The sequence below is a fragment of the Cynara cardunculus genome (assembly GCF_001531365.2).
Source record: "Cynara cardunculus var. scolymus isolate 2C chromosome LG 13, CcrdV1, whole genome shotgun sequence".
Taxonomy (NCBI): Eukaryota; Viridiplantae; Streptophyta; class Magnoliopsida; order Asterales; family Asteraceae; genus Cynara; species Cynara cardunculus.
Genome location: NC_037540.1, coordinates 37,644,693 through 37,656,562, shown reverse-complemented (window position 1 = coordinate 37,656,562; position 11,870 = coordinate 37,644,693). Strand labels below are relative to the sequence as shown.

The 11,870-nt window shown below is 38.2% G+C and overlaps 2 protein-coding genes across 2 annotated transcripts; one reads left to right on the top strand and one right to left on the bottom strand.

Moving 5' to 3' along the window:
- The first annotated feature begins 388 nt into the window (after nucleotides 1-388).
- Nucleotides 389-5,102, top strand: LOC112524112 (ATPase 8, plasma membrane-type-like). The gene is made up of 7 exons (XM_025133767.1): nucleotides 389-550; nucleotides 1,085-1,636; nucleotides 2,311-2,637; nucleotides 2,719-3,376; nucleotides 3,833-4,347; nucleotides 4,417-4,590; nucleotides 4,886-5,102. Exons 1-7 carry the CDS (start codon nucleotides 389-391, stop codon nucleotides 5,039-5,041), a joined length of 2,544 nt encoding a protein of 847 aa, XP_024989535.1. The 3' UTR covers nucleotides 5,042-5,102.
- An 890-nt stretch (nucleotides 5,103-5,992) lies between these two features.
- LOC112525241 (leucine-rich repeat receptor-like protein kinase TDR) lies at nucleotides 5,993-9,389 on the bottom strand. Its single transcript, XM_025135280.1, has 2 exons — nucleotides 6,904-9,389; nucleotides 5,993-6,593 (listed from the first exon to the last, which is right to left on the bottom strand). The coding sequence occupies exons 1-2, from the start codon at nucleotides 9,353-9,355 to the stop codon at nucleotides 6,274-6,276; spliced, it is 2,772 nt and encodes a 923-aa protein (XP_024991048.1). The 5' UTR covers nucleotides 9,356-9,389; the 3' UTR covers nucleotides 5,993-6,273.
- Nucleotides 9,390-11,870: the final 2,481 nt, after the last annotated feature.

The following is an 11,870-nucleotide window of genomic DNA, read 5'->3' as shown; positions in this document are numbered from 1 at the left end:
TTTGACCAGGTCAACGAATAAAATTGAAGTAAGCAATTGGCCGAAATTTTGGTAAGAAAATAAAGGAGTACCGTTAATTCGTTATTCCCCCTAATGAATATTTGGGAGAGATGAAGAAGATGTTATTATAAACCTAAAATTAATAAGATTTTAGGGTTGGAAAAAGGGAAAAGGGAAAAAGGCTTTAGTGTCGATCTCTCTTTTCTGCCTCTGCTGTGTGCCACCGCTGCGCACGGTGGAGGAGTCGTCGGAAGAGGGATCATAATCGACCCAATTCCTTTTTTCCTTAACCTTTGATCAAATCGAGCTGATCCTCCTTTTCTTTTCTTTTTTCTTTTTTTTTTTTAACTTTTTATCGTATGAGGGTATAATAAACAGCCATTTAAAAATGGCTAACATCTCCTTGGACCAAATTAAACAAGTCGACCTCGAGAACATTCCCGTCGAGGAGGTGTTCACGCAGTTAAAATGTTCGAGGGACGGGTTGACGCATGATGAAGGCAAGAAGAGGCTCGAGATCTTCGGCCCCAATAAACTTGAGGAGAAAAAGGCAAATTCTTGTCTCTTGTTTTTATGTGTCTGTTGGGTTGTATTACGTAGATGGAAATAACGGGATGAATAAGAAATTGTCGTTCTATATTTGATATGACGTTAAACCTTAAATTTTTTTCATTATTCCATTGGATGTCTACATCACTTTCGCCGCTCCCATATCGTTTGTTCAACCATGTCCATTAATGTGAATAGACTATGGGGTTGTTTGGTTGAGTTTTTTCATAGACGGAAAAAAAAAACGTGTTTTTAGTTTGGTAGGGAGAAATTTACGGAAAAAAAAAACTTGGCCTTCACCAAAAACTTACTGAATAAGTCACTTTCTATATCCAAAAAACTTACTGAATAAGTCACTTTCTATATCGTTAAACTACTATGAAACAGTCATGAATAGCTGGTTGAATAAGCTCGGAGTCCCATTAAACTAGTTAAGCTACCAACAATTAGGCCTTATGAGTGCTTAATAAAATAAGTTTGGTGTTCAAGGGATTATTGCTGATTATTATTTGGTAAACAAAAAAAATGTAAACAGGAAAGCAAGATCCTCAAGTTTTTGGGGTTCATGTGGAATCCTCTTTCATGGGTGATGGAAGCTGCCGCCATCATGGCCATTGTTTTGGCCAACGGAGGTGATCGGCCACCAGACTGGCCGGACTTTGTGGGCATCGTTGTCCTTCTTATCATCAACGCCACCGTCAGTTTTATTGAAGAAAACAACGCCGGAAATGCCGCAGCCGCCCTTATGGCGAGTCTAGCCCCCAAGTGTAAGGTTTTGAGGGACGGCCGGTGGGGGGAACAAGAAGCTGCCATTTTGGTTCCCGGAGATCTGATATGCGTTAAGCTCGGAGATATCGTTCCGGCGGACGCTCGTCTCCTTGAAGGTGACCCTTTAAAGATCGACCAATCTGCTCTCACCGGCGAGTCTCTTCCGGTGACCAAGTATCCCGGAAACGCCGTGTACTCCGGTTCCACCTGCAAGCAGGGTGAGATTGAGGCCGTCGTCATCGCCACCGGCATCAATACCTTTTTCGGGAAGGCTGCCCACCTTGTGGAGAACACCAATACAGTTGGTCACTTCCAACAGGTGATCCAAGAATTTCATGCATTTTTTTTATTTAAAATAAAAGGTATTGAGGTACATCTTGATTTTATTGTTTTGTTTTATATTTTAGGTCCATCGATATTATAACACGACTTTATGTGGTTTTGAGAAAAAAAATGTTTTTATTTCTGAATGAAATATAAATATGAAGATATTATAAATTTTGAAAAAAATAAACAATATTAGTATCAAATTAACTATTTAAAAATTCTTATTTTTGTGTAATTTCTTTAATTCAATTTTTTATTATAATTTAACTGGAGTTTAAAAATGAAGTAATTTATTTTTTGTTTAATAAAATAATTTATTTAAGATAATAATTAAGTATTCTGTTAAAACTTAATGATTATCTTAATATGTTTTGGATTTTTTATATTTAAAATGAGATGTTTATCCTCTATTTGATTATTTTTATACGTAGTTAGTTACACGAATTGAAACATGGAGTTTTAATAATAAGTTGTACTTATGCATAATTTACTTGTAATCTTGAATTTTAAGTAATATGCATTAATATACAGTATTTCATGCATAAAATTTGGTTTTTAAGAGTTTTTGTCAGATGCTTTATAATATAGTATAAATATAGAGTAAACTTCACTTTTGGTCCCTAACATTTGTCATTTTATATCGTCTTTAAACTTTTTTATTGCTAGGTTTTGACCGCCATCGGTAACTTTTGTATATGCTCAATTGCGGTCGGAATCGTCATCGAAGCCGTGGGGATGTTTGTGTTTCAGCAACGAGCGTATCGAGATGGAATCGATAACTTGTTGGTCCTTCTCATTGGCGGAATTCCGATCGCCATGCCCACGGTTTTATCTGTGACAATGGCGATCGGATCTCACAGCCTTTCAAAACAAGGTGCCATCACCAAGAGGATGACCGCCATCGAAGAAATGGCAGGCATGGATGTTCTTTGCAGCGATAAAACCGGCACACTCACACTTAACAAGTTAACGGTCGACAAATCCCTCATCGAGGTTTGTTCATCTATCGACACGATGAGCCAATTTACCGTACCGGAAACGTTAACTATCATTAAACACGATGAAATTTAACAGGTTTTCGCGAAGGATTGCAGCAAGGACATGGTTATCTTGTATGGTGCTCGAGCTTCGAGGGTCGAGAACCAGGATGCGATCGATGCTTCGATCGTCAACATGTTGGAGGACCCCAGAGAAGCACGAGCCGGAATCAAAGAGGTGCATTTCTTGCCGTTTAATCCGGTCGAAAAGCGCACTGCGATCACCTACATTGATGAGAACGGCAAGTGGCATCGATCGAGCAAGGGTGCACCAGAGCAAATCATCGAGCTTTGTGACCTCAAGGGCGAAACTTTGAAGCGAGCTCATGAAGTCATCGACAACTTTGCTAACCGCGGTCTTAGATCATTGGCCGTGGCTCGTCAGACGGTGCCCGAGAAAACCAAGGAGAGTGCAGGTTCGCCGTGGGAGTTCGTCGGTTTACTTCCCCTCTTTGACCCACCGAGACATGATAGTGCCGAGACCATACGAAGGGCGATAGAGCTCGGTGTGAATGTTAAGATGATCACAGGTGACCAGCTAGCCATAGGAAAGGAAACCGCCCGGAGACTTGGCATGGGAACCGATATGTACCCTTCTTCTTCACTTCTTGGCCAAAGCACAGATGCGTCAATCGCTTCGTTGCCCGTTGAAGAGCTCGTCGAGAAGGCCGATGGCTTCGCCGGAGTGTTCCCAGGTAACATTTTCATATCTACGGTCTAAAAACCAGCTCCCACTACTAGAATAAAGACCATTTCCAGCGCATTTTCCGGCGGAAACTTACCAGCGGATTTCCGGTTCCGTGGGACAACAAAAAAGTTGACTTCCGCCGGAAATCCGCCGGTAAATGTATTCCAATAATATTTCCGGCGGATTTCATAATTACTTAGTTTAATCTTGTATTTAAATCTAATTACAACAATTTACCGGCGAGAAATTTCCGGCGGCCGTGATCCGCCGGAAAATGGTAAAATCCGCCGTAAAAGAAATCACCAGCTCCACTATTTCTCCGGCGGATCTCTGGCAGATACTGCCGCCGGAAATAGTGCCCTGTTTGGTCGTGTCCGGGTATGCAAAAATGATAGAAGTTTTGGTTTGACTAATCTACTCTACTCTGTGTTTGTTTGGTTTATATGAATTTTGGTCTGTGTAGAGCACAAGTACGAGATCGTCAAGAAACTGCAGGAGCGGAACCACATTTGCGGCATGACCGGAGATGGAGTGAATGACGCACCTGCGCTCAAGCGGGCCGACATCGGGATCGCGGTGGCGGACTCTACGGACGCCGCCAGAAGTGCATCGGACATCGTCTTGACAGAGCCAGGGCTCAGCGTAATCGTGAGTGCTGTTTTGACAAGCCGAGCCATCTTCCAACGGATGAAGAACTACACCATCTATGCGGTCTCTATCACAATCCGAATCGTGTTGGGGTTCATGCTCATCGCTCTCATTTGGGAATTCGATTTCTCGCCCTTTATGATCCTCATCATCGCCATCCTTAACGACGGAACCATCATGACCATCTCCAAGGACCGAGTCAAGCCGTCCCCTAGGCCCGACTCGTGGAAGCTCAACGAAATCTTTGCCACTGGTGTAGTCCTAGGAACTTATCTCGCGATTGTATCCGTTATCTTCTTCTGGCTTATGGCTGAGACCGACTTCTTCTCCGTAAGTAGTTAGTAATCCCATTTTCAATGTTATCTTCGCTTGCGGTTGCTTACACTTGATCGTTTTCAGGATCTCTTCGGTATTCAAACGATCGTGGGAAATGATAACATGATTAACGCTGCGCTCTACCTTCAAGTGAGTATCAACAGTCAGGCGCTCATTTTCGTTACCAGGTCTCGTGGCTGGTCGTTCCTTGAACGTCCTGGTACCTTGCTTGTCGTGGCTTTCGCTATCGCCCAATTGGTAAGTACAACCTTTCTTGATATACTCGCTGATGTGTGACTTTAACATGCCCTCGGCTAGACAGAGACAGTGCCCCATAGTGTCGAGTCCCTAGGATGGTAGACCCTGGTTATAATATCATCTGATATATGCAAAACCTGCTCAGATTACTTTCTAAAAAAGCACTTGTAGAAAGAACAGAGGTTCCAACCCAACGTATATGGAGGTTAAGATGACCGTGTATGACTGATGCAGGACTCTAACGGTACCATTTATCGATGCAATTTGAATAACGTTCTATCTTGAAACAATGCAGTTGGCTACTCTTATCACTGTATATGCAAGTTGGGGCTTTGCTAGTTTTGAAGGAATCGGATGGGGATGGGCCGGAGCGATCTGGGTGTTCAGTATCGTTACCTACTTCCCGCTTGACGTCCTCAAGTTCACGATTCGCTTGGCGTTGTGTCCTTAGATTTCATGGTCGATAGGAACCCCGTCCCAGATCGCAAAGCAGGCTAGGAGACGTGGCAAGGAGTAAATACATTTGAATACAATAGTTGTAATATAAGATATATAATAGGATGTCCCGTATCGTATGAGCCCAATATGAAAGGGGCTTTGTGATTTACCATGTCATAGTTCAAAATGATATGATACAACTGTCGTATTCAATATTTCCTTCTGGACCGAATCATGTGTTTTCTTTTTGTTTTGTAAAAAGAGCGTTTTTATATCAGGATCACGGATCATAGGCGTTATAAATTCGGGGACTACTAGTTCTACAATCAAATAGAACACAAGTGTTGGATGGTAAAAGTGAATGAAGTTCTAAATGATGAAGGACGTTTTTGACAACTATAAGCTAATTTATTTTGTAAGCTTATTGAAAAAGATCGGTTTGATAAGCTCAGAACATGTATAATGTCAGAAGCTTTTCCAAGAAAAGTGGGACCCACATCCAAAATCTGGCTTATAATTGGACAGCCAATTTTTTTTTCTTTTTGTTAGACTTCTAACACATAAAAATAACATTTTTATTAACCCGGATATCCAACCCGCTATGTGAGCCGACTAATCCCAGGACGACCACCTGCTTTGCAGATAGCCCGGAGTCATCGCATGTGAACCTTCGTGGCCACAAGGGGATTTTTATTCCTCCTTGGATTTGAACTTGGGACCTCCTGGTACTTTTGACCTTTGGAGTCAAGCTCAAACCAATCAGGCACCACCCTTGTGGTTTAAAAATAACATTATTACATATACCAAACAGAACAACATGATTACACAGTTTAATCATGCACGAGGGAATGGCAGAGAACAAGTTGTCGACAACAATGTTGTTTCCACAAGATCGAAAAATACATGATAGAAATGAAGTCGTTCATAAAATTTAACAAAAATGAATAAATATAATAATAAGACATCTTTTATCAACTATTTAACAATGAAATCGGTTACATATTCGACAAAACTGTTTCCATAAGAACAAAAAGTACACAAAAAGCTATCGAAGCTTCGATTTCGTGTGATTTGGACATCATTTGGAGCTTCAAGACTGCATCTACATCACAATTCACAGCATAACATTCTAAAGCCAAGCAAATAAAGCCATTTTTTCAAACCATATATCAACATTTCATGAACTACTAAACTACTTATGCAACAATCCTAACTTAAATACGTGAAAAAACAACATCGCGCTCATCATTTCTTCTGGGGTTTTAATCCCGAAAGAATCCTTAAAACATCTTCCATCGAAGGTCTATCTGAGGGCTTGCTGGTAGTGCAGCGAAGAACGAGTTCAAGAACCAGTTTTATCTCTTCTTTAATAGACTTTGAAGACGAAGAAGCAGCAGCCACTTCGTTTTCGTTGTGCATCTCATTCAATAAAACCTCTTTTGGTGTTCTATGAATGCTCACTCCACCATTTTTCCGCCTTCCGTTTGTTAAAATCTCCAGAAAGACCTCCCCTAAGGCAAAAATATCGTCATTTAGTTCATGTTCCATGATACCGCTGTATTCACCTGTCATATAAACATATAGAAAGATTAATAAAACACTTTATTTCAAACTTGTTCTTAAATACTTTTTTGGGCGCTCAAAAGCATCATATCGACTTATTGTAATATGCTTATATATATATATATATATATGACGTACAATTGTTTGGTTTATAAACTTAAATCATGTTATAAGTGGTTCATTATGACACTGACCGTCCTATAAAACCAATTATGTTGTATTGCCATAAACCATATCATGACTGTTTGGTACTTCTAAAGTAGAATATCATTGATTAGAATCGGCTTTTGTAGGTAATAATTGATTTCATACCTGTTTCCATTGCAGATATTGTTTTGAAGGCGAATTCAGCCAAATGGGGCTCCATATTTTCATCGAAAACTATGTTACTTGTCTTCAAACTTCCATGGGGAATTGAAGGACGACAATCATGGTGAAGAAAATATAGTCCCTTCGCGATGTTAACCATGAGCCTGTGTTTTGAATCCCAATCACACTTTCTTCCAATCTTTTCTTCCAAAGTTCCATTGGGCAAGTATTCTAGCAACATATAACCAAGATTCTTGTTGTAGCAAAAACCCAACAACCGGATCAAATTCTTGTGCCTTGCATTTCCTATTCGGTTTATGAATTCCATCAAAAGATTCGAACTTTTTGTTCCCCATTCAATCTTCCTCACTGCTACTGTCATCCCAGTTAGCAAAACCGCTTTGCAAACTGAATTTGATGAATATGGTGTTTCCACAGCTTCAATGGAGTCAAAACTCTTTAAAACTTCAGCAGCTGTGATTTCAGGAAACCCATCGAAGGAAACCATTTTCCAGTGGCGAGTTACATTCTGTCTCCGGTAGTAAAAGATCCCAAAGAGTGAAACCAAGAGTATAGCCACCACTGCACATAGTACAAGTACCCAAGCAACCTTTTGAGTCTTTCTGCTTCCCAATTCCATTCCATCGGATATTCCACTTCCACGACGGCAGGATCTCTCGAGGGGTGCACCACATAGATTAGGGTTTCCAAGAAACGAGCTACTACCCATTGATCTGAAGGTATTCTCTGTAGGAATCGAACCCGAAAGATCATTGTATGAAAAGTTAAGATATCTCAACTTTGTCGAGCTTCCTAACTTCATGGGGATTTCGCCAGAAAAGTTATTTTCAGCTAGATTTAACATTTCTAGACTCTCACAAATCGAAAGACTTTCTGGGACTGTTCCTGATAAATGGTTCTTGCTTAATTCGATCAAGAATAACGACTTACAGAACTTAAATCCAGGAAAGTTGCCAGAGATGTTGCAAGAAGAAGCTGAAAAATTCTGGATTTTGGGTAAAGACCATGTTTTTTCTGGGATGATCCCTCCAAGATCAGGATTATTAGACACACTAAAGTACTCAAGACTAGAAGCCTGAAATATCAGAGAAGGAATCCCACCAGTGAATCTATTCATAGACAAGTCCACATAAGAGACATCCCTAAGCATATTGAAATTCAAAGATAGATCGCCTGAAAAAGAATTATCTTCGAGCCGAATACGAACAAGTGAAGTACAATTGGAGATAGGAGAGAGTCCACCAGAGAAATAATTCGAAAAGAGGATTAATTTGGTCAACTCCCCTCCTGAACATATATCTGGTGGAATAACACCCACAAAATCATTTGTTGAAACATCAACCCATTTGAGTTTAGAGTGTTTACCCAATTCTTGTGGAAGTGTACCACTAAAAAAATTGTCCCAAATAAGAAGAGCTTCAAGATTTGGAAGCTTAGCTATGCCTTCAGGAACAGAGCCATTCATGTCATTGTACATGACACTTAGCAGCTTAAGGTTCTTCAAGTCTGAGAAACTCTCTGGAATAGGACCAAAAAGCAAATTGTCCGAAAGATCTAAGCTTGCAAGAGTCAAAATCCTACCGAATTCGACTGGGATCAACCCAGAGAGATTGTTTTTAAAGAGGAAAAGTGAGCCAAGTTTAGTTAAATTACCTAGTTCCTTTGGAATTAAACCTGAGAGATTAGCCTGAGCTATATCAAGATACCTGAGCTCACTCATATTGCCAAATTGCCATGGAATACTGCCTTGATAAGAATTATAACCGATCTCCATATGAGTGATGGTTTTAAGTTGCCCAAACTCTATTGGCAAATACCCACTTAGTAAATTGCCTGCCAGATGAAGAAACTCAAGATTCTTGCATGATCCATACTTGCCTGGAATGGGTCCACTGAAATAACTCCCAGCAAAGTTAAGAACTTTCACTGAGGCAATTTCACAAACATCTGGGGGTAATGATCCCGAGAAGCTATTGCTAAAAGCATCAAGAACAACCAAGTTATGAAGATTTGATATCCCAATTGGGAAAACACTAGAGAAATTGTTTCTGCTAATGTCCATGGTTCTCAAGCTAGTGAGATTGAAGATCCCTACTGGGAGTTTCCCAGAGAACGAGTTGTGGCTTATGTTGAAATCAATTAGATCAACAAACTGATTGAATTGATTCCCGGATAGAACCCCACCAAGATTTTTCAAAGAAAGGTCTAAACCCGTGACTTTTGTGGAGTTTTGATCACATTGTACACCCGTCCAAGAACAAGCATGGATTTTTGCAGATGGGTTTTGTTCTTGAGGGATCACCCAATCACTCAAAACATCAGACTGAACAACGAACTCTGATTTCAAGCTCAAGAGTGCTTCTGAGAAAGGATCAGCAGCATCGGAAACGGAGAAGATGAACACGAAGAGAAGGAAGCAATGAAGAATCTCCATGGAAAAGCTAGAGACAGAGTGAAAGAGGAAAGAGATTGGAATCCAAGAATTCAATTGGGTTTTATCTGTAATCGTAACTGAACCCAAATCAAAGAAAGTTAGGTCAATTTATGCTGGCCTTAATTATAATGGAGTGCATTGGGACTGGCAAAAGCTTAGGCAGAAAAGGAGGGAATGCGTAATATTGTTTTGAATTACTTTTGGAAGCATAATGGGGCCTGAAATCGGATAATAACACTTCAACTACAAATATTGTCTATCAAAATTCAAACCTTATATTATAATTTAAATACAAATACCGACAATAATCCACATGCTTCATGTGAATCGACTCAATGGAGTGAATTAGGGTCTTCATGAATTGAGTTCATCGGGCTGAAGACATTTGAACAACCTAATTTAATGCTTGCGGTTTGAAAAATCTTAACTCAACCAAACTCAAAGTGCAACCCAACCTAATCCGTACGGGTTGGTCGGGTTGGTTGGGTTGATATTTTGATACATTAAAATATTCTTTTAATCTTGCATATGTTATTTTTTTACTCATAATTTCTTTTCATTATCAACCATTTGATACAACTTATTCATACTTCTTACGTATATCACATTCAGTTAATTTTCTCCGTTTACATATAGATGTTGACATTTACAGAACATATATACGAATGAGTTATATAGAGATATTAATAGCTTGAAAATATGTGTATATGAAGAGTGTATGTGATAGTGTAACTGTCTAATGTATATATTAATAGAAATTCAACGATCATATTAAATCCAAAAATAAAAGGATATCGGGTTCATCTGGTTGGATTGAGTTCTAATAATAACAACCCAATATCTACGGTTTAAAAATTTTATGACTCAATTAGAGATTGGGTTGCTTCGGGTTGAGTTATTTCGCGTTGGGTTGTTCGGGTTGGTCGGGTTTTTGAACACCCCTAGAGTGAAGTTAAAGAAAAATGTACAATTTAAGGTATTTTTTCCGATAAGAAAGAGAAGTAATGTGAGAAAAGTAATAATAGATTTCCACTCTTAGATACACATCAGAATAAGATACCCCTGATTAATCCCCACCTCAAGCACGGTTCATGGGTGAAATTGAGATCAAAGGTGATCAAGGGTTCGGATCTCTTCTTACGCCTCTCACCTTAACTTTTCTTCTCACACGATTATTCGTCTTGTGAAATTGAATTAAACTATTTGCCTACATAATGTGTCTCCTTTACAACGTTTTGTTGTGAAGTTTCAAATGTAAAAACCTATCTCACAACAAGATAGAATTGTTTATCACATATTTCATGTGTAAGAGAAAATTATTTAATTATTTTTAAAATTAAAAATCAATTATTATTTTATATTTTTTACAAATACTATTCTTTAATATATATATATATATATATATATATAGAGAGAGAGAGAGAGGTTGGTTATTATACAAACATTGACATTTGTGCAACCAATACAACTCAATCTCAACCGTCCATTTCATTTTATTAATATGTGATTTCATAGAAATTTTGATTGTTTTCTAATATAAAGTATTGATCATAATTAATTAACCATATTCATCTTCCATAAATATTCAAATCATAGTAAATGAACTCCCATAATTTTCATAAATATCTCAATTTATTGGGTTACATTGGTTGTACAAATGCGATGAGTTGTATTTCAAACTAACTCTCTCTCTCTCTCTCTCTCTCTCTCTCTCTCTCTATATATATATATATATATATATATATATATATATAAGGAAAGGTTCAAACGAGAACCCCTGTGATTTACGAGAACGCAAGAACAATCCAATAACCTCATATTGTGATAAAAAAATAAAATTAAAAGATTTTTAAAATTAAAATTGAAATTTAAAAAGATTCAAAAAATATTAAAATTAAAAGGGTAATAATGAAAATGATATCATAAAATCTTTTAACATGGTTACACAATCATGATTATCATTATCTAATAAACGGTTAATAATTCAAGGAGACTTAGAAGTCGTAACATCAAATCGCAAAACAATAGTGATCGACCGTGATCGACCAAAAACACACGTATGATTATCACTATTATAACATCACTTGCGCATTCAATTTGATTATTGTTTCGATCGGTTAGGATTAGACAATCACACATTTATCACAACGATTACTCATGGTTTCGATCGGTTAGGGTTAGACAATCACACATTTATCACAACGATTACTCATGGTTTCGATAGGTTATGGTTACACTTGATTGATCATGGTTTCGATAGGTTATGGTTACACAATCACACAATTATCACAAGGGGAGAGAATAGAGTGGAAATGAACGTGCAGGAAAAAAATAGATAATTATGACTAATTAAAATAAAATAAAAATTATAAAAATTACTTAATTACATTACTGCACTTATTAATTTATTTATATTTGATATAAGTTAATTTATTAATTAAAAAAGTTTGAGATTATTAGGTTGTTCTCGTAAATCACAGGGATTCTCGTTTGAACTTCCACACACACACACACA